Source organism: Hypanus sabinus, chromosome 4 (assembly GCF_030144855.1).
Source record: "Hypanus sabinus isolate sHypSab1 chromosome 4, sHypSab1.hap1, whole genome shotgun sequence".
NCBI lineage: Eukaryota > Metazoa > Chordata > Chondrichthyes > Myliobatiformes > Dasyatidae > Hypanus > Hypanus sabinus.
Window position 1 is genome coordinate 118,543,069 of NC_082709.1, and position 22,987 is coordinate 118,566,055.

Below are 22,987 nucleotides of genomic sequence, written 5' to 3' on the forward strand. Positions count from 1 at the left end.
GTTGGGGGTTTGTACTATTACTTCCCTGTTTTGCTGGGAAGACCCCTCTTTGGAAAGCCAGGTATCCAGTATTTCATCATCTTATCAGCTGTCCTGCTGCTTGTTAAAATTTGTGCATTTCTATTCTGCAAACTTTGATTCTGACAAGATGAGTTAGAATCAAAATTGAAAACCTGCAGATAATGGAAATCTGAAATAAAACATAGAAGATGCTTGGAAGCACTCAACATGTGGCCTCTCAAAGTCCAGCTCTATGTCCCCATCACAAGAGGTGGGAATGGGTAAGGCTGGTCAACAGGGCTCTAATGAAGCTCTATAGGCCAGTCCCCTGTACAGTGGATCCAATGGATTCCAGAAACACTGATGAACTCCAACCATATCATCAACTTTGGATGATGGAGATGGGAGGTCATCAATGGCCTAAGCTCCACTGGGAGCTGAGGGCCCAAGAGGAAGACTCAACATGTCAGACAGCATTTGTGGTAAAAAGGTTAAACACTTCAGGCCTGAGACCCAGTCCTGAACCTGAAAGGTTAATTATTTCTCTCCCCAGGTCTTGTCTGACCTGCTGAGTGCTTCCAACATATTCAGTTCCTATTTAAAAACTTAATTTAAGTAGAAAAAGAACACTTTCTGTAGCTATTTGCTAACTTTGATTGTTTGATTGAAAATGATTTAGTGCTTTCCCAGCTTATCTGACAAGTAAACGCTTCTCAGGTTTCTAGCCGGGTACAGGTATTGATTTTAACCAACGTTTTGATGGCAGAGTTGGTCATTGAAACATCGGTTATAGATAATATCTGTACCTAGCCGGAAGCTTGATAAGAGTTTTCTCATGGGCTTGATTCTTTACCTGATGTGAATAATTCTGTCAGAAATGTCACAATATATTTTTCAGCTTTAATAGATTCCCTCTACCAGCAAAGAACAGCCTCTGAAAGAAACAATTCTCCTGCTGTAAACCTATATACCCTTTTAGCCTTTCATCAATGCATTTGGTTTCATTAAGTGAAGGGTTGATTCAATATTAAATTTGCACTACCAGTACAAAATGTTTGCTGTTCTCTATCTTTCCTGACAAAACTTATTTAAATTGCTTCAGTCAGTCCTGGGCAGATTACTTAAGCCTTGGCTTTGGGCTGACAGCTAAAACTATCCTATCTCTATTTGAAATCAAACCAGTAAATGCTGGAAATATTCAGGAGGCCTAGAAGTGCCTACGCAGAGGGATGCAGAGTTAATCCTTCAGACTGAAAGATGAACATGGTGGTGCCTGACCTGTTGACAATCTCTCATTTAATCCCCATCTTTGTTTTTGCCTCACATTTGGCATTTCTTGAAGACCACATCCACTGCTGAACATCAAATCCTTAAATTTTAATGTTCAATGTGAACTTTTATTTCAAAATACCTATATGGATCACATCAATATAAACTTCAAAGGCAGGGAACATATGTATTTCCATGACTACTTCAGAGAGATGGAAATATGCCTTGAAAAGTCAATGGTGTGAACATGCAAACCTTTTATTTGTTTCTACCTGTTCTTCTGCTAGTGTCCCAGACATCTCTGGCACAGACTACTGTCATAATTATTTTCAAATCACAGTGTTGTGCTAAAGTTTTAGTCTTCTATAGATCAATATATCTTACAGATCCAGTTGCATAAAAATTAGCTTTTATGTTTCCTCATTACAATGCAGTTGCATTTTTTAAAATTACCTAATTAGCTGTAAGGCACTGTATTTGTGAAAGACATCATATAAATGCAAGCTTTTCTTTTAATGTGACAAACAAGAAATAGATAAATGCTACTTAAACTTTGATTTGCGAACGTATAAATCCCAAACCACTGAGTTATCAAGCTATATAAAGCAAAGCACCTCTTGTCAGCTGTCTTTAGGCAAAGGTGGTGATAGAATTTTGCAAAAGCCCTCAGGGTCATTTAGCAAAGAGTGGGAGAAAACTCTGGAAACTTTTGCTGCTTCCTAGTGGTTTACAAATCTGTAAATGCATGTCAAAATGCATTTTCACACTTTGCAGAAGTGAAATTGTAGATCAGGTATCTACTTATAGGAAAGAATGCGGGGGAATGGGGAAGTGGATATTTGGCTGAAATGATCTAACCTGATGCTGAAAGGTGTGGTGCTAGGAAGAACGAGCTTGGCTACAGATGCAGACAGAGACACACACAGGTTTAGTACTCAAACAATGATTCAACACAATCTTTGTGTTTCTGGTTTTATTCTATAACGTAATGTAGAGTGTGACACGAGTTGTACATTTTATTGACATTTTCTGAACATTTCTGGAATAAGTGTTAATAGGAACAGACAGTATACCAATATATTTCACAATTTCCTTTCAAGCTGCCAGCTGGAATTGAACAAAAATAGTTATATAAGTTTAAGTGGCAGTCAAAATCCTCAGCAAATTTGTTGTTGAGGTTGTCTCAAGCATCACAGTTTGAATTGAATTGAATTGACTTTATTTCTTACATCCTTCACATACATGAGGAGTAAAATCTTTACACCACATCTCCATCTAAATGTGCAATGTGCAGTTTATAGTAGTTTGCAATAAATAGTATGTACAACAGGACAGTCAAAAGAATATAAAAATATAATTGTATCAGTATGAATGAATCAGTCTGATGGCCTGGTGGAAGAAGTTGTCCCAGAGCCTGTTGGTCCTGGCTTTTCCCAGATGGTAGCAGCTAGAACAATTCGTGGTTGGAGTGACCTGGGTCCCCAATGATCCTTCAGGCCCTCTTTACATACCTGTCTCTGTAAATGTCCAGAATAGTGTGAAGTTCACATCTACAGATGTGCTGGGCTCTCTGCAACACTCTCTGCAGAGTTCTGTAATTAAGGGAAGTTAGTTCCCATACCAGGCAGTGATGCAGTCAGGATGGTCTCAACTGTGTCCCTGTAGAAAGTCCTTAGATTTTGGGGTCTCCTGCCAAACTTCTTCAACCATCTGAGATGAAAGAGCCACTATTGTGCTTTATTCACCACACAACCAGTGTGTACAGACCATATGAAACCCTCGGTGATGTGTGTACCAAGGAACTTAAAGCTGTTCACCATTTCAACCCCAAATCCATTGATGTCAATAGGGGTTAGCCTGTCTCCATTCTGCCTGTAGTCCACAACCAGCTCCTTTGCTTTTGTGACATTGAGGGAGAAGTTGTTTTCTTGACACCACTGTGTCAGGGTGATAATATCTTCTCTGTAGACTGCCTTGTTATTATTTGAGATAATCAATGTAGGCCAATCAATGTAATATTGACTGCAAATTTAATTAGCAGATTGGAGCTGCGGGTGGTAAAACAGTCATGGGTATACAGAGAGTAAAGGAGGGAGCTTAGGTCAGAGCCCTGAGGGGCTCCTGTGTTGAGAATCAGAGGGGTGGAGGTGAGGGAGCCCACTCTTACTATCTGCTGGCGATCTGACAGGAAGTCCAGGATCCAGCTGCACAAGGCAGGGTGAAGGCCGAGATCCCTGAGCTTGCTGGAGGGAATTACGGTGTTGATTGCTGAACAGTAGTCCAGGAACAGCATTCTCACATTCTCCAGAAGTGTAAGGATGGTGTGTAGAGCTGTGACTATTGCGTCATCTGTCAATTGGTTGTGTCGGTAGGTGAACTGTAGAGTGACAGAGCAAGGTGACAAGCTTCTATATTTTCGCTGTGACTACGTAGGTTTCCTCTGAGTGCTCCAGTTTCCTCCCATGTTCTAAAGACGCAGCGCTAGGGTTATTGAGTGTGGACACGCTACGTCAGCTGTGGAAGAGTGGCAACACTCACAGGCTGCGCACCATACTCCTCATTGATTTGATTTGACACAAATGATGCACTTCACTGCATGTTTGAATGTAAGTGTGACAAATAAAGCTAACCTTTTAACTCCCACAGATACTCTCACTTGCCCAAACTTTAGGGGAAATTTAAAGTGGCATATTCAACTAATAGCGTACAAGTCTTAGGAATGTGGGGGGAAATGGGGGAACCTGAGGGAATCCCACTCATTCTCCATCCTAAACTAAACTGGAACGTCTGTGCAATGAATTTCAGAGATTGAAACATTCTGCCTACATTAAGTATTGAGGCCTACACATTTTAAAAGACATCTATAGATTCTACTGCAGTACATTGTAATAGACAAGACCCTCTGCATTATATTTATTATTTGCTTTATTTAAAGTTACAGCACAGAACAGGCGCTTCCCATCCAGCAAGCTGTGCTGCCCACTAATTTAACACTAGCCTAATCACAATTTACAACTAGCTATTAATCAATATGTCTTTGGAATGTGGGAGGAAACCAGAGCACCTGGAGGAAACCCATGCAGTCAAGGGGAAAACAAACAACTCCTCGCAGACAGCATCCAAATTGTACTCTGAACTCCAATGCCCCGAGCTATAATAGTGTCATGCTAACCTCTACACTACTGTGGTGTCCTAGTACACATCGGACCCTTACATATGACAAGATACGCATGAATTACATTTCACGGCATCTCAGAGAACAAGAAAGAAAGAAAAGGTAGGTTTATAGTTAGAAGGAGATCTTGGTATTGCCAAGAATATACTGTTGCTAAGCATTGTAAATAATAAATCACACACTACAAAAACAAAACAGAAGGAATAAAATTAAGCTTTAGACAACTGAGACACTTTTTCTGAAGTCAATGATCAAGTAGCGTCAGCATGAGATTAAACATTTTTCTTATTTGCCATAATTGTGCTGTCTGACAGGTGATGATTTCCAGGGAACTGCACCAAATCTAGACACATTATTGGGCAGGTGGTGAAGCGCACCGAGGAGAATGTTTGGATGCTAAAGACTGGCTGGCTTATGGACAGCTCCAAGGGAACAGGAACTTGATTTATTTCACTTCTATGTTCTGAATTACATGTTAGTATTTGAATCCATTGTTATTTTTTACATGTTTTCATTACTTAAACCACTATGAAATTGCCATGACTAGCAGAGAGCTTTATAAACTATTCAGAACTATTCGATAGTGAGTGAGTTGTCAGGGAATGCACCCGGACATGATTCTACATAGAAACATAGAAAACTTACAGCACAACACAGGCCCTTCGGCCCACAATGTTGTGCCAAACATAGACTTACTTTAGAAATTACCAAGGGTTACCCATAGCCCTCTATTTTTCTAAGCTCCATTACCTATCCAGGAGATTCTTAACAGACCCTATTGTACCCACTGCCACCATTGTTACCAGCAGCCCATTCCACACACTCACCACTCTCTGTGTGAAAAACTTACCCCTGACATCTCCTCTGTACCTGCTTCCAAGCACCTTAAAACTGTGCCATCTCGTGTTAGCCATTTCAGCCCTGGGGAGAAGCCTCTGACTATCCACATGATCAATGTCTCTCATTATCTTATACACCTCTATTAAGTCACCTCTCATCCTCTGTTGCTCTAAGGAGAAAAGGCCATGTTCACTCAACCTATTCTCATAGGGTATGCTCCCCAATTCAGCCAACACCCCTTCTGTAGTTTCCAAATCCTTCCTGTAGTGAGGTGACCAGAACTGAACACAGTAATCCAAGTGGGATCTGACTAGGGTCCTAGCATTACCTCTCGGCTCCTAAACTCAATCCCACTATTGATGAAGGCCAATGTACCATATGCCTTCTTAACCACAGAGTCAACCTGCGCAGCAGCTTTGAGTGTCCTATAGACTTGAACACCAAGATCCTTCTGAGCCTTCATTCTGGCAAGAGTCTTGTGCTCAATACTATATTCTGACTGACCAAAATGAACCATCTCACACGTACCTGGGTTGAACTCCATCTCCCACCTCTCAGCCCAGTTTAGCATCCTATCGATGTCCTGCTATAACCCCTGACAGCCCTCCACACTATCCACAATGCTGACAAGGACCCCTGAAATTTCGTGAAAAGCATTTTCACAAATCAGAAGAATGGAACTGATAAGATGTCAAAGGAAGAGTTGGAAGATCATCTGAGGCTGACTGACATACTCAGACAGCCAGAGGGCTGAACACATCTCCATGCCTTCAGATATGCCACCCACCCACCTCCACATCAGCAGTTTGACATCAGCCCCCCCCCCCCAGATATAATGTGATAATAAAAGCAGTAAAGTGGACAAGGGCTGCTTCAGCACCACGGCCAAATGGAGTTATGTGCAAACTCTACAAAATTTCACCAAGAGTTCTGAAATTCTTACGGAAGCAAATGAAGGTGGTTTGGAAGAATAAATTTATTTCTATAGCATGGTGGCGAGCAGGTGGAATTCTAATTCCTAAAGGAAAAGATTCCTCAGAATTTGGACAGCTTCAGCAAATAAATCTATTAAATTTTGAAGGGCAAATATTTTTCAGTGTCATAGAACAAAGGTTGTCTTCTTACCTGGAGAAAAACAACCTCATCGACATACATGTGCAGAAGGCAGAAGGCCAGGTTTCTCTGGCTGATTTAAACACACAAGTATAATTTGGCAGCAAAGACAAACTGCTACAAGGGAAAGCAGAAACCTCCATGTCTTGTTCTTAGACCTAGCCAACACCTTTGGGTCAGTCTCAAATAACCTCCTGTGGTCTTCATTTGAATTCTTCTGCATACCAGAATGGGTCACAACCCTGGTCAAAGACTTCTTTTGAGATCTCTGGTTCTCATTGATAACCACAGAAAACAATACAACCTGGAGCCTGTGGAGATGGGCATAATGGCAGGCTGCACCATTTCTCCGCTGGCCTTTACCATGGCAATGGAAGTAATCACTAGAGCTTCTAAATGGGTAGTAGGAGGAGAATGACTGAAGTTGGGACTACCCCCAATCTGGTCATTTATGGATGATTTAACCATCCTGATAACTATCATCCCATGTACCAAACAGTTGCTTAAGAAGCTCCATTCAAACATCAAATGGGTCTGAATGATGACTAAAACAAAGAAGTCAAGGAGCATTTCTATAGGGAAGGCTGGTCGACCATAGTTTCCATGAGGATGGGAAAATAATTCCTACTGTCTCAGAAATGGCAGTTAAAAGCTTGGGGCATTGGTATGCCGTAAACCTCAGTGATACAAATCAAGTGAAACTGCTGAGAGAAGAAATCACCAAAGGGCTTAAAGCTATCGATAAAACCTTGCTGCTAGGAAACCTCAAGCTCTGGTGCCTTCAGTTTTTGATTGCTCCCTCGGGTGTTGCGGCCACTGACTCCGTATGAAGTTCCCATCATTCATGTTGAAAAGGTGGTTCCTTCATTAAGAAGTGGATGGGTCTACCGAGATTGCTAAGTAACATCTACCCATATGGCAAAGGAGTTCTGGAGTTGCCTGTCACGGAGCTGACTGAAGAGTTCAAGTGTGCCAAGGTGAGGCTTGAGATGACTCTCTTGGAATCTCATGATAGTGTTGTCCAGGATACTACACCCAGGACCTTAACAGGGAGAAAGTCCAGAAGAGTCAGTGAAACAGGCAAGAGCAGCATTTGGGTTTGCAGACATGGTGGGCCAGGTGCAATCTGGAAGAAGGCTCCTTGGCACAACACAAAAGCAAAGGCAAGCTATGGTGGTGGTGGAAGTACAGCGACAGGAGGAGCAGATGAGGTATGCAGGAGCAGTGTCCCAGGCAAAACAGGGGCAGTGGACAAGGTGGGAAAACCCTGAGAAAAGAGAATTCAGCTGGAAAGACTTAAGGGGAAAGGAAGGAAGAAGGATTAGCTCCTTGTAAGAGCTGTTTATGATGTTCTCTCAACTCCGAAAAATCTAAACCAATGGCTCAGTGAAAACCCAGCTTGTCCACTCTGTGGAAGAATAGCAAACCTCAAGCACATCCTCTCATCTTGCAAAGTAGGCTTCACTCAAAGAAGATACACATGGAGACTCAACCAGGTCTTCAGATGCTTGGCATCCATTGTGGAGAAGCAAAGGCTGAACCACAACTCTAAGCCCCATATGACAGGAAGAACCACCATCCCCTTTTTCTGGCAAGCACAGACAGTGCCACCCTCAGTGACACAGTTGGTGTCAGGCCTACTGGAGCCTGCTCATGACTGGGACACGGCTGTCGACTTTGACAGAAGGCTAATATTCCCGCCAGACATAGCCACTACAACACCCAGACCAAACTTGGTGTTGTGGTCCAGCAGTCTGAAGGCTGTAGTAATCTCAGAGCTCACAGTGCTCTGGGAAGATGCAGTCTGCGAGGCGTATCAATGGGAACATGTAAGATACACTGAGCTGGTGTGGACAGAAGGTGCTGATTACTTCCACGATCAGATTGCTGAAGGGATTGGGAGTCTGAGGCCAGGGCCAGCAGCAAGCTATAAAAGAACTCCCTGAGGTAGCCGAGAGAAGTAGCCACTTGTTATGAGTAATGGCACCTGGGCCCTAGGATAACTCATTGGTGGCCATATGTGAAGGGGGTGCACCTGGGATGCCAGGTTGCACTGTTGAGCCCTCTGGAGATGTAGTGGGTTTAAACTGATGAAACATCTAAGAATGGGGGGTGCACACCTGAGGACCCCGGGAAGCATCTCACCCCCCCAAGACCCACCTCAAGATCTCTACGCTATGACCCAAGTTAGGATCTGCTTATCAAAGAGATTGAATCATCTAGTCCTACAAGCTCAAACAGGACAGAGTCTCATATATAATTTCTCACCAGTCGGAGATCTCCCCACTTCGCCTGTTGGGCGGGTGGTGAGGGTCAGCTTGCTCAGTGCTCTGTAGCTTCACGGGATACACGGGAATGGACTGTCACAATAAAAGATGAGTCCAGACAGAGGAAACTCAACCCAGTAAAAGCAGGATGAGCCTTGCAGATTCCCCTTAATCTCCAGTCTTGGAATACTGACAGAGACTCAAGTTTGAATCTTCAAATTGGAATAAGGGGTTCAGAACCTACTGCTAAAATTGCCACTCTTCATGTGCAACTTAACCTTGGGAGTGAAAAACTGAAATGAAAATTGCAAATACAGGAAGTCTGAAATAATATTGGTAAGCTGTTGGCTGGCTGGGCTATTTTATCATTTTCTGTTTGTATTTAACATTGTGAATGCTGTGTTTACCCCTCCAAGGTACTGATTTTCCATCTGTTTTCCACAAAGGGATTTCATAGCAATTGAATCTATCCGCATTTATAATATCCTACCCTCAGTCGAGAGTAAACAGCTTCCAATATTTTTATAGTGATAACCTTAACCTTGGTGCTTTTTAATAGCATTTTAATATAAAGGTTACAGCACACTAGCTGCTAATCAACACATGATCAAGTGTAAATTACTGAATTGTTTCTGCCCTCTAAGTGCTGAGGCCAGAGTTAACCCCTTCTGCCTTCAGTCAGAGGAGTCGACTGTGGTGCACATTTTCCATATGACCGGGTGGTTTTCCATTGCAGGTTTTGGTTACCTCCCACATCCTAAAGATGAGTGGATTGGTGTTTGTAAATATGTGTGGATGAGAGGTAGACTCTGGGAGAGGTGGTGTGAATGAGGGAGTCAAGTGGGGCAAGGGCGAAGGAATGACAAAGACGGGGTTAATGTAACAAAAAAGAACTGTAGGAGGAATTCAGCTGGCCAGGCTGCTGAATCATCCCTTCATGTAGGATTAAAGTCGGATCAGTGCAACTGGGGGGTTGATGGGCAACAAAGACTCTGCAGGCCGAAGGACCTGTTTCCGTGCTACATGTCAGTACAGTGCCTTGATTTGCCACCAGGAGGTACGTTCCTCAGAGATGACCTGTAGTCCCATAAGCGGTTTTCCCCAGATTTGTATCAAAGTGTGCTGCTGCTGTGAAGCGAACCATCGAATGGGTCTGGCTGTATGCTGTTGTGGATCACACAGAAGGCAGGCATAATTCAAAATAAAGGGCAAAGCAATATTTCACATCATGGGATCTGCATTTCACTACATGATTTTTCACTTGCGCTGAAAGAAATATTTCTGTTCACTTAAGCTCCCTCACTTTAACCAGCTTATTTAAAGAAACAACAGCATGATTGTAACTCTGAGCTGGTTTTAGGAGAGCAGTCTGCAAAAAGCTTCAAACCCACTTGTAACTGCAAGAAACAGGCCTCATGCATTGTCACTCACAAATTTTGTTAGGGTCACTTTATATCCTAATGAGTTCTGGGAGTTAAAATACTCCCATTTCTCAGTGATCATCCTTATAGAAGGTGGCCATGCAGCCCATCGAGTCTATGCTTGGTCTCAGTGCAATGCCATCAATTCCATTCCCTTACTTGTTTCTCTCTGTCTCTCACGTCTGTTCATTCCGCCCTGACTCTTTCAGCACTCCCTTTCAAAAGTTCAGGAGGTGGGGTTGTGCATACAGTTTACTGAGGCCAATTAATGTACCAACCTGTGTATCTTTGGAATGTGGCAGGGGACTGGAGGAGACACACACACACACACACACACACACACAAACAAACACACACACACACACACACACACACACACACACACACATTAAACCTGCAGTACCCACCATCGGGGCATAACTTCTGACCAGCCATCTACTTAACATACAATAGAAGAGAAATAGACGATGCAACACTGACATGAACAGAAGGCGAATGTAAGGCGTCACTGTTGAGGCTCAATGAGATGACCGGGAAGGAATTAGAAATAGATGAAGAGCTTTTTGTTTTTTCTGGAAGAGAGCTCCATGTGTTTTCTTTCCATTCACCAAAGGTGTACTGAAAAAATGAATTACCCCAGAACTACCTATCAATTTGGTCACTACAATATAAGAAGGCTGTGATGGAGTGGAATAATAAATTTACACAGAATGTGTACATGACCTTCAGCCCATCTGTACTGTCAATTAAGCACTTACTTCTAGCAATCCTACTCTAATCCCATTTTACTTTCTCCTTCTTCTCACAAACTCTCCCTAAATTCCATCACTAACCAATACACTAGGGCAATCTCAGAGGCCAATTAACTTTACCACCTGCATGTGAGGGGGGGGGGGGGAATGGAGCATGCTGGGAAACCCACCCAGTAACAGGGCGAATGAGCAAATTCCACACTGACAGCACCCAAGATCAGGACTCAATCCAGGTTTACAGCTTTACTCTTTGCAGCACTGACAGGCAATTTATGAGGATGTTGCCAGGACTCAAAAACTGTATTTAATACTGGATAAGCTGGGTTTGTTTTCTTTGAAGCAAAAGAGGCTGAAGGAAGATTTAATTGCTGTGTATAAAATCATAGGGGTTGGCCTGGTGATGACATTTTGTGCACCTGAGGGGGCAGATCAGATGGACAAAACATCAGCACTTGGCCAACTCCCTACAATGAATCTATTAGGGAGTGTAGAAGAGACTTGACCCAAATACATAGCAGCAGAGATGATATAGCAGTGATGGACCACCTTAATAGTAAACTGCAAAATAACAAGCCATGAGAGAACAGACACTTAACACGACAAGGCAACAAGGTAACTGAAGACTAGGAACAACTAGTTGAGGCTAGCTGGTTTGATGGTGAAGAACAACTGTGGATGAGAGCTGGGTTTAAGTAGGCTGCAGGTGATGAGATTGAAACAAGAGGCAGATGATTCTGATTAGCTGGGTGGAGACTGGGAAGTGCCTGCCTGTGCAGGCCTGACAGAACCCCCCCCCCCCCACCCCCAGGGCAGGCCCAGGATGATCTGGATGGATCCAGTGAGACTTCTTGAAGAGCGATGGATCCAAGTTGAAACAGGATGGTACCCAATGTCTCTCCTTTACATCATAACCTTCCAGGTTGACAAGGTAATGTGCACCCCACCCATCAACTGGTGAACCATATACACTGGGATCACCTTCTATCATCCTAGGTTCCAGAGTGCAGGCTCAGGTGGGTCCGTGTGGTCCATGGACAATGAGCTTGAGGCAGGGCATGCGGAAAGTAGGTGTGATTCTGAGCGATAGAACAGGCCGAGAGCTTGCGGGAGTTGGTGCACTTGGGCAGATCTCAGGTGGACAGCCAGACACGGTCCCCAGACTAAAGTAGTCTGGCTGGGTACCACTGGCAGTTGAAATGCCAACTAGGACGGCCCTTCGTGCTTCTTCCAAGCCTCTGGAAGTGGCAAACCAGGGCCCTGGTGGAGGATACCTCCACAATTGGCTCCTCTGTGGGGAACAGAACACTTCAGCCCAGAGTGGATACTTCTTCCATGTGGAAGGTTTAGAGGTGGCAAAACATTGCAGACATTTCTCCAGTTGCTGATTAACGCTTTCGGACTGCCCACTGGTCTGCAGATGATAGCCAGAGGACAAACTCACTGAGGTGTGGTGGAGGGAACAAGAGGCTTGACAGAAGCAGTTGATAAATTGTGAGCCCTGGTCTGGCACAACGTCCTTAGGGAAGCCTTGGTGATGAACTACATATTGAAGAAGCAGATCTGCCATCTCAGAGGCTGATGGAAGTTTGGGGAGAGCAATCAAATGGACTGCCCTGGAGAACAAGTCCACCACTGTCATGATCACCATGCCCCCACCAGAAGGTGGCAAACCCATGATGAAATCCATGGCAATTTGAGACCACAGTGGCGGAGATACCAGTAGAGGCCAAAAGAGCCCACAGGATCTCTGGTTGGAGTAATTGGACTGGGCAGGCAGCGATAAACTGAATTATCTCTGTGATCATGGTGGGCCAACTGAACTGGCATTGCAGAAAATCCAGGGTTTGTCGTGTGCTTGTATGGTCAGAGAAGGATGCAGTGTGGGCCCACTGGAGTGCCTTAGAGCACACGGCCACCAGCCATACACAAGGTTGCCAGAGGTGGATCTGGTTCTTAAGATCCCTGTTGATCAGGGCAAGGATTTGCAAGGATGGAATGATGAGCTGATGATCGACCTCCATTTCAGCTGGGTTGAACTGTTGTGACAGGGCATCTGCCTTAGTGTTCTTGGAACCAGTTCATTAGGAGATGGCGAGGTTCAATTGTTTGAAGAAGAGTGCCCAGTGTGTCTGAGCTGGGTTGAGTTGGCGGGTCAGTTGTATGGACATGAGGTTCTGGTGGTCAGTTCAAATCAGGAAGGACTCAGTGTTTCCCATCAGCCGATAAATGGATGCGACAGCCATGGTCTTGGGGTCTTAGAGAAAATGAGGATGTCGTTTAGGTCGACAAACACATACGTGTGTAGCACATCTCAGAAGAATAAAGGCTTGGAAAGAGTCTGGACTGTTGGAAATTCTGAAATTTTGAATGCACTGTCCATCAAGGAGAGAGAGTAGCACAACTGTTGAGTCTACAATAGTCGATGCAGGAACAAAGACCTCCATCTTTCTTTTTGACAATAAAGAACCTTGCACAGGTTGGGGACTGGGGTGGTCGAATGAAGCCATAACACAGCAATTTGGTGATGTAGTCAGTCATGGCTTTGGTGTCAGGAGGGGAGAGAGAGAACACATGACCTTGGGAGGTGAGGTGCCCGGGAGGAGGTCGATTGCGCAGTCATGTGGTCTCTGATGTTGCAGGGTGCTGTCTTCCTTTTTACTGACGACAATGGCTAAATCCTGGAATTCCTGTGGGAGTTTGGTGAAGTCAAGGGTTTCCTCAGCCTCTACGGATTTACAGGGTGAAGTTAGTTACCTGAGGTTGCAGGCTGGTGGGTCCCAAACTCAGTAATGAACTAGACAACCAGGTGAAATGAGGGTTGTGAGTGGAGAGCCAGGGGTTACCTAAGATGAGAGGAGTGTTGGGTGAGTCAATCAGGAGGAATTGGATGGACTTGTGCTGCTCTCCGATGTTCATATGCACGGACCGTCTGCACGCTTTGACTGTCTGAGATCTCAAGGGATGTTTGTCGGTGGCTGTGATGCAGAAGGAGTGCGAGAGTCCAAGCTGCACACACACAGAGTCCAATCCAAAGTGTTGCCTGCAGCGTCAGATTCCACCGGAGCCTCCTGTGCGCGTAGAGCCGTCGGGGTGTGGAGGAGGACAGAGAAAGTGAGTTGGGCTATGGTGCTGGAATGAGGTTCTGGGAGGGAGGGGGAGGAGCTTACTAGATAGAAGGGCCCTCGTCTCTACCTGGTTGTTCTGTTTTCCAGGACGCAGGGGCATTTGATGCGTGGGTGACCAGATGCTCCACAGTAAGCGTCCAAGGTGTTTCTTCACTGACACTTATGCTCTTGGGGCTGGGAGGGAGTCTCCTTGCCTTCATAGGTTCTACAGACGTTGCTGGTGAGGGTCCTGCAGCCTGAAATGATTCTGAGAATGGAACTGGGGTTCTGGCTGGTGATCTGGAGGGTTGTCCCATAAGGTGTTTGTCAGTTCAGGGGGAGTGACGCGGCTTTTGAGGTTGGTGGGCAAATCCTGGGTAAACAGCTCACCTTTCAAGTGCCCTGGGAGGCCATGTTGGTAATGAGTCAGCAATGCTTCCAAATTCCAGACACACTCTGCCATGAGGATCCTGAATTCCATGATGCAACCCAGCACCAAGCATGAGCCTTGATGCAGGCAAAATATCTGATCCACTTGCTGGATGGTCCAAGATCCAGCACATCTCAATGGTTCCTCGTATCTCTTGTAGATGGTAGTTTTATTTCCCAGTTAGTGTGGGCCAGGCCAAAGTTCGCCCTGTCAACAGAGAGATGATGAAGGCGATCTTGGCTCAGTCCATAGAACACAGAGTTGGCTGTGGCTCAAAGTGCAAGACACGCACTTGGGAATCCGTCAAGGTGCTCGGGCACAGGAATCCAAAGCCCCGACAGAAGAGATTGACTGACGCAGAGTTGCTGCAACAAGACAGAGAGCTGGAAGAGAGCGGTGAGCAGATTGTCATGGCTTCCTGCTGCTTCTGGACCATGTACACGTTAATGCGGATGACTTCCTTTAAGTGAGAAAACTCTGCTTAGAAAATTACAAGTTCACAAATTCATTAGTTCCCTGCCCTTTGTACCCTGGATTGTGGATTATTGCGATTCTTAGTGCACTGAGATTTCTAACACAGCAAATAGGATCATTAAAGGTATTTCCTGAGGTAATTAGCCTAATCCATACATCGTGCATGTGATACACTAATCCTGGACATTTTTAAGAACTATTATACTTGATGGCACTATGACATTTTTGATATAATAAAACAGCTCTAGTATAATATTCATGACTCAGAGACAAAATGTAGAAATATTGGTTTGCTTTATTGCATGTGATAAACAAGTCTTCATGTCACCATGAGCTACGTCAATTGCAGTCGTACTACCCCAGACACATGGCTAAACATAACTCCTGACAATTCTAACTAGCTGAGCCTAAAGCTGTAATGTCCTAATAAGAATCCACTGAGAGTTTAACGCTGAACTTTTCACTTTGAACGACATATTCCAGTTACTGGCTTGGAAGCAGGAATGCACTGAAAGTGGTTCAAATCAAAATAAAAATAAATTCATTGTCAAAGTGCATATATATCAACATATACTACACTGAAATTCATTTTTTTGTGCAGGATTTTACGGGAAAATAAAGCAATACAACAGAACTGAAAAACTAACCATAAACAAACACTGATAAACAACCAATGTGCAAAATAAGAAAAATAGAATAAATACAAACATTGATTGGAATTTTATTTCCATATGATTTATATAAGAGCAGAAAGCTTCATTGAAACTCGGCTGTTACTTAATGTCATTGTCTCAAAAGTGCTTTCACACAACCGTAGGAAGTGAAAATGCATTGGGTATTGCTCAGAAAATATTAAAAAGCCTGCAAAGTTTCTTTGCAAGGCTATTTTAACAACAACATGAGCCCACTCATTATAAACAGAGTAAAATTTTATCTTCACAACAAGCAGAACACTTCCATATAAACACATTTCTTTGCCTGTATTTCACAACATGGCTCCTACCATGGTCATCTTTGGGATTTAGTTTTAACTTGACTATTTACTTTGGGTTCTGGTAATGAGCTAATAAATATCTTTATGTCAGTGACTTTAGTGCTTGTTAATGCTGGGAGTTTGCAGCAGTTTCCATTTCTGAATTACAGGAACAGAATCAGTATAATTCTTCCTAGCCTGTGTAGAAGACTGAGGTCCGAGATGCCTGGGGTTGGTGGAACAGGCAGGTAGTGGTTAGAGATCAGAAGGGGAGGGCATCAGAATGGGATGGCAAGAGTGACCACCAAGCTTGGACTGGAAGCACAAGCAAGAGGAGATCCGCAGATGCTGGAAATCCGAGGAACACACACAAAATTCTGGAGGAACTCAGCAAGCCAGGCAGCATCTATGGAAAAAAGTACAGGTGATGTTTCAGGCTGAAAGCCTTTAGCAGGACTGGAGAAACAAAACTGAGGAGCAGATTTAAAAGGTGGGGAGAGGGAAGAGAGAACCACAAGGTGATAGGTGAAACCTGGGGGGGGGGGGGAAGGGATGAAGTGAAGAGCTGGGAAGTTGATTGGTGAAATGAAGTGAGAGAGGGAAAAGGGGATGGGAATTGGAGAAGGGGAACGTGTTGGGGGGGATTACCGGGAATTAGAGAAATCGATGTTCATGCCATCAGGTTGGAGGCTGCCCAAACAGAATATAAGGCGCTGTTCCTCCAACCTGAATGTGGCCACATCACGGCAGTAGAGGAGGCCATGGATGAACACATTAGAATGGGAATGGGAAGTGGAATTAAAATGGGTGGCACTGGGAGATCCCACTTGTTCTGGTGGATGGAGCGTAGATGCTCAGTGAAGTGGTCTCCCAATCTACATCAGGTCTCACCAACATACAAGAGGCCACACCAGGAGCACCAAACACTGTAAATGACCCCAATAGACTCACAAGTGAAGCGTTGCCTCACCTAGAGGGACTGTTTGGGGCCCTGGATGGTAGTGAGGTAGAAGGGCCTGTATTATGCAGTAAGTTTTCTATGTTTCTATATATTGATTCCTCACATCAACTCTGGCCAGACTGAGTGCCTACTCCTTGGGGTGGGGGGTTGGGGGAGGTCTCACTCACTGGCACATCATTCCATACATCTAACTGAGCATAAAAAAACTATCAGCCTATCAGGAAGAGAAGCATCACTGTCATTGATGTGCAGGGTAGACTTTTAGTCTGTTATGGTCTGGAATCTCTGCCACCTTTGTCTCATGTATCTGGTTTCACAGATATGGTCGCATGAAGTAGCGGAGACAGTCCAGTCCATCGCGGGTAAAGCCCTCCTCATCACTAAGCACATCTATGTGTAGTATTATTACAGGAAAGTAGCATCCATCATCAGGGACCCCCACCACCCAGGGTATGCACTCTTCACTTCAAAATCTGTCTCTCATTGACTTCCAATTAAACCCTGGAAATCAAAAATATCTCCATGATTCTTTTTGAAGTTAAAGAGGAAAAATAAAAAAAAATGAGGAGATCACACAGTTCCCAAAGTCAGAACAATATCAACAGTTACACACAAACCAGCAGGAAGAGTTGCTATCTATGATATGCAATCAACGGAAAGAGCTTTGTGAATTGAGACAGAATCAGTCAGAACTTGCGCAAAGAGTGGCTGATCATATGGATGCTGTCTAGGCCTCCAAATGGAGCGAATTATGGTCACACAGCAAGAACAAGAAGAGAGACGAACAGGTAGGATCTCGGCAGAAGGATGTGAAAAAATGAACACGTTGGTCAAAGTTCTCAGAAAGACACTAATATTAATGCAATACCTCTGTGAAAACAAAGAGCTGACCAAAAAGATTATCAAACCACCTCAGAGACTGATTGAAAGTAATTGAGTGACTAAGGGACTGAATTTGCTCATTAAAATTGAAGTTAATTTAGATACAAGTATCTTTGTTGGAAAGGATCAATGTTCCTAGTAGGTTTATAAGGACAAAGTCTTTTGTGTCAAAATGGTTGTTGTGATGTGTCTAGTGTGGTAGTGTAGTGGGTAGTGCTTGTTACTCTCACTTTTAGCTTCCACTGGCTAGCAGTCTTGCGAAAAAGAGAGCTGAATGTGTACATCTCTCCCTGCCAGTACATAAGCTTATCCAACAGCAAGTCTCATGTAGTGCCACCCCACTGGTAACATAAGGAAACTGAACTCCTTTTGGAGTCAGGCTGAACTGCAGAGGGCAGGGAGGAGGTCTGGCCCCTGCACACATAGCACACTGGCCCACTGGTGTGTGGACATGCCCTGGTACTTGTGGACAGATTCCCAGCTATAGGTTAATAGCCGCTCTGGCTTGTGGGCAGCCTCGGGAGAGTAAACCCAAACAGTGAATCCAGAGTGGAGCCCCTAAGGTGGCTGGACATCACTGAACATCCTTCCAGCATCTCCTGCAGCCAAGCTGGTGCCAAACATATTTCTTCAAAACCTTTCCTTTGGACTACACCGGTGAGCTGAGGGAGGGATCCTGATGACTTGGCATCTCAGGGTCTCCATACCTTCTGCCCAGGCTTATGATGGTGATGATCATCACCCATTGCCCTATAAGACAGATAGATGCCAACCAGTCCTTTGTTTGCTTACCTTTAAAGGAGGAATCTGGGCTATTATGAGTGTGCATAATAAAGAACTTCATTTCCCAGTGGGCAATGTGATTGGTTTACCACGGAACCGGAAGTGACAATGGTGAGCTGGTCACACAAGCTAACTGTTGAGCTGAAGCCATTCTATAAATAAAATGTTCTGGCATTAAACCCACACTAAGATGTCTTTATTAAGAACAAGCATAACAGTTACAGCTGGATGCACCACCGTTTTGAAAGGGGGTATGCTATTAGTTAACAAACAGCAGAACACGGTCGTTCCCTGCAATCTAGAAGCACCACAGCAAAAGTTCACCAGTCTGATTCCTGGCAGGTTTATCCCAAACACAAGAAAATCTGCAGATGCTGCAAGTCCAAGCAACACACACAAAATACTGGAGGAACTCAACAGGCCGGGCAGCATCTGTGGAAAAAGAATAAAAAGTTGATGTTTCGGGCCAAGAGCCTTCATCAGAACCAGGAAGGGTCTCAGTTCGAAATATCAACTGTTTACTCTTTTCTAAAGATGCTGCCTCGCCTGTTGATTTCCTTCAGAACTTTGTGTGTGTTGCTCAGTTTATCACATAAGTGGTTAGGCAGACAAGGCCTGTACTCTGTTTAGAAAAGTTAGTGCTGATCTCATTTTCATATTCAAAATGGTTACACGGCTTAATAGGGTAAATGATGTTGTCACTAGCTGGGCCATCTTGAAACAGCAGTCTCAGAATTAGAGGCTAGCTATTCAGGATTGAGACAAGAAGAAAATTCTTCATGCAGCGGATGGTAAATCCATCCCCAAGGCAATAGCAGAGGCTCAGTCACTGACTAGACTCAAGACAGAGATTGATGGATCTTTAAACAATATAGTCATAGAGTCATATGGCATGGAAATTCATCCTTCACCCTGCATGTCCATGCCAACTATATTGCCCAGCTGGCAAGTCCCATTTGCCTGTATTTGACTGTTAGCCCTCTGAACCTCTCCTACCCATACACTTATCTAGAAGGCTTTTAAATATTGCTCATGTGTTCTCCACTGCTACTAATTCTGGCAGCTCAGTCCAAATACGCAACATCCTTTGCATCAAGATGTTGCCCCTGATGTTTTTTTTTTAAATCTTATCTTCAATCTACACTCTCTTGTTTTTAGCACCCACTTCCAGGGAAAAAGTCTGTGTGCTATTCACCCTGTTCTATGCCCCTCATGATCTTATATGCCTCCATCAGGATTCCCTTCAATCTCCTGCATTCCAGGGAATAAAGCCCTAGCCTATGCAACCTCTCTTTACTACTCAAGCCCCCAGCTTTCTGGCTTGTTTTTGCTGCCCCTTCTAAACAAGACATTAGACACTCTAGTCTTCCAGAACCTCACTTGTGACCAGAGATGAAGCACGTTCTTTATAAGAACTTCCACACAAGGTTTGAGAATGCAAAGGGCATCAAAGGATATAGAGTTCCTGCACCACCCACAAAATGCTGGAGGAACTTAGCAGGTCAAGCAGCATCTATGGAAATGAGTAGATAGTTGGCGTTCTGGCCCAAGGACCAAGTTCAGGACTGAGAAGGAAGGAGGAAAGTGCCAGAATAAAAAGGTAGAGAGAGGGGAAGGAAGATAGCTGGAAGGTGATTGGTGAACCCAGGTAGGTGGGAAAGGTCAATGGCTGGAGAAGGAATCTGATAGGAGAGGACAGTGGACTATAGTTGAAAGGGAAGAAGTAGGGGACCTGGGGGAAATAATAGGAAGGTGAGAAGAGGTAAAAGGTCAGAATGGGGAACAGAGGAAGTGTGGGGGCAGGGACAAATTTGTTTACCAGAGGGAGAAATCAATATTCATGCCATCAGATTGGAGGCTACCCTGATGAAATATAAGATGTTGCTCCTCCACCCTGAGGGTGGCTTCATCTTGGCACATCATAAGAGGAACAGAAATCAGAATTGAAACAGCTGGTCACCATGAAGTCCTCCTTGTGGAGGATGGAGCGGAGTTGCTCGACAGAGTAGTCCCCCAACTTACCATGAGTCTCACCAATGCATCGGCAGCAGTGGACACAACAGACGACTCCAGCAAATTCACAGCTGAAGTGTAGCCTCACCTGCAAGGACTGTTCGGGGCCCTGAATGGAGGTGAGGGAGGAGGTGTATGGGCAGGTGTAGCATTTACAGCAGGAAAGCAACACTGAAGTAAAAGAACTCATTATACATGGTATTAAATAGCCTACTTACGCTTTTTATGTTAAATATAGGCTATTTTGGTAAGTCTTTACCAATAGCTGACAGACCCCGTTGGAGTTAGCTAATGAGAATGCCCATTGTTATGTACTTTCATAGACTCACTTCAATCAAAAGAGGTCTTGCCTATTCCCTTGAGGCATCAGGCACTACTCAGCCGTATCACAAGCGAGGATGTGACTTTGCCTGGTTTACAAGAGGTGCCCGAAACTCCCTGGGAGCTGCTACCTAAGCACATGGACATGTAGCATTTTCCATGCACACAGCACTCTCCAGTAGCAATGGGATCCAGGCATCTCCCTCTTGACGTCTGTAAATAAAGAGGCTGACAATCATAGCCAGCTGTACCAAGCGGAATGAATAGCAGAGAACATCGGAACATTACCAAGAGAATGAGAGCTCTTACAAGTCACACAAAGAACCTAAGCCGACAAGTATAGTGCAAAGTGTTATTTGTAAGCAGAATCTGTATTTATTGTGATCTTTGAAGTGAATAGAAATTGATTTGTCCAAGTGAACTGATTGATTCGCACACTGTCAGTGCCAACTGAAAATGGCCTTCATTATGTAAAGATACAATGGCATCTCATCTAGAGCTGAGCAACCTGAAATCTGTGGGCTTACCTGTCTCAATATGTGCTGATTGCCCTCTGCTGGAATATTGTATGCACTCCTGATCAAGTTCTTGGCAATGTGGAAGTAGTACACGGAGATGATGAAGAGAGGGATGACGTAGAAAATCAGGAAGGATGCCATGGAGTGGATTTTAGGGTGCAGGTCATTGCCGTGTGGATACGGGGCACAAGCTTTAAAAGTCTTATTGATTTCGGAGTTATTGAAAGAATGCAGGTCAGAGTACACGGCGTCAGGAACAGCCAACAGCATTGAAAACACCCAGATGAATGCAGCCTTCACACAGATTTTCATCAGAGCATTGGTGGTTTGGATGTCCATCGGTCTGACTATAGCTTTATACCTGCAAAAGGAACAAATGAACAACATGTAACAAGATTCTAAATGGCGCCTAACAAATCATAATGGTTGCAAAGAAAGAGATCACAATGCGTTCAGTTCACAGGTGTTCAGTGTAGTTATTACCCTTGCTTCACCAGGTTAAATATTTAAAGAAAGAAAGTTAGACTTCTCAGCAAGAGGTCAACAATTGCTGCCTATACCCTCATTCCTCATCTGAATTAAAAACAAATTATAACATATATTACTCCCAGAAGGAATCATGGAAAGCATACGCAGTGATCCATTCACCTAATGCCGAAAGAATTCCTTCTGAACTCCTTCAGTACCATCAGTCCATCAGCTGCTCCTTTAAATTCTGGAATTCCCAACAATAAGAAAGGCACCAAGAAAGCTGATCCCCCCGGTGCAATTCTCTGTGTGTGCAGAAAAGTGCAATCTCCAAGACGGCTGGCCTGATGCTTACCGTTTTAATGCACAGCACGATCACTGTAAGATCTGTCATCTATGATTTATGATCCTACGACTCATAAACACGCGGTGAGGGGAATTCAAACATCAGCGGTGGCACATTTTCCACAACTTTCGAAGACAGCCTTGTAAAAGGGCCTGCTGAGCTTTGGCACTGATGCATTACTGATAAGAACACGATAAGAGGTTCTCTGCAGCAGTATTAACGTTCTCGTGTTACAACTGAAACATCAGTCAACTAACATAATCAGAACACCATTATATTTGCACATAACATTATCACAATGCTGCAAGAATGTGATCTTTTGACCGCTAGAAGTTTTATGTTCCCTAAAGACTGATTAACCTATTAAAACACAGGTAATAATTACACTGACCATTTGTGAAGCATTGGCTAATTGGAATTTACATGAATGATGAATAAATCTGACTGCCCTGGATGCGCAGAAAGCACAATTCACAACAGAACTGCAAAAAATTGCTGCAGATGGTTTAACACAACTGTAAGGAAGCGAAGAAAGGAGGAAATATATGTTATGTTCTGAGCATACTGCTGGAATATGTGTATACCATTGCACAGAGACTTAGGCAAACCCTTTACTTTGGTCAACACACACTAAATGATGGAAGAACTCAGTAGGCCAGGCAATATCAATGGAAAATACAGTTAATGTTTTGGACTGAGACCTTTCATCAGGACTACAATCCTGCTACCTGTTTGCATGAGTCCTGATGAAGGGCCTCGGCTCGAAATGTCAACTGTTTACTCTTTTCCAAAGGTGCTGCCTGGCCTGCTGAGTTCCTCCAGCGGTTTTTGTACGTTGCTTGAATTTCCAGCGCCTGCAGACTTCCTCTTGTTTGCC

General features: G+C 44.1%; 1 protein-coding gene across 1 annotated transcript in view; it reads right to left on the minus strand.

Annotated features, from left to right (window-relative positions):
- The window catches only part of grpr (gastrin-releasing peptide receptor), a 52,339-nt gene that overhangs the window by 16,035 nt on the left and 13,317 nt on the right, over nt 1–22,987 (minus strand). The window contains exon 2 of the mRNA XM_059966151.1: nt 21,306–21,657. Within this exon, the coding sequence (XP_059822134.1) occupies nt 21,306–21,657 (352 nt within the window). The remainder of the gene's footprint in view (nt 1–21,305; nt 21,658–22,987) is intronic.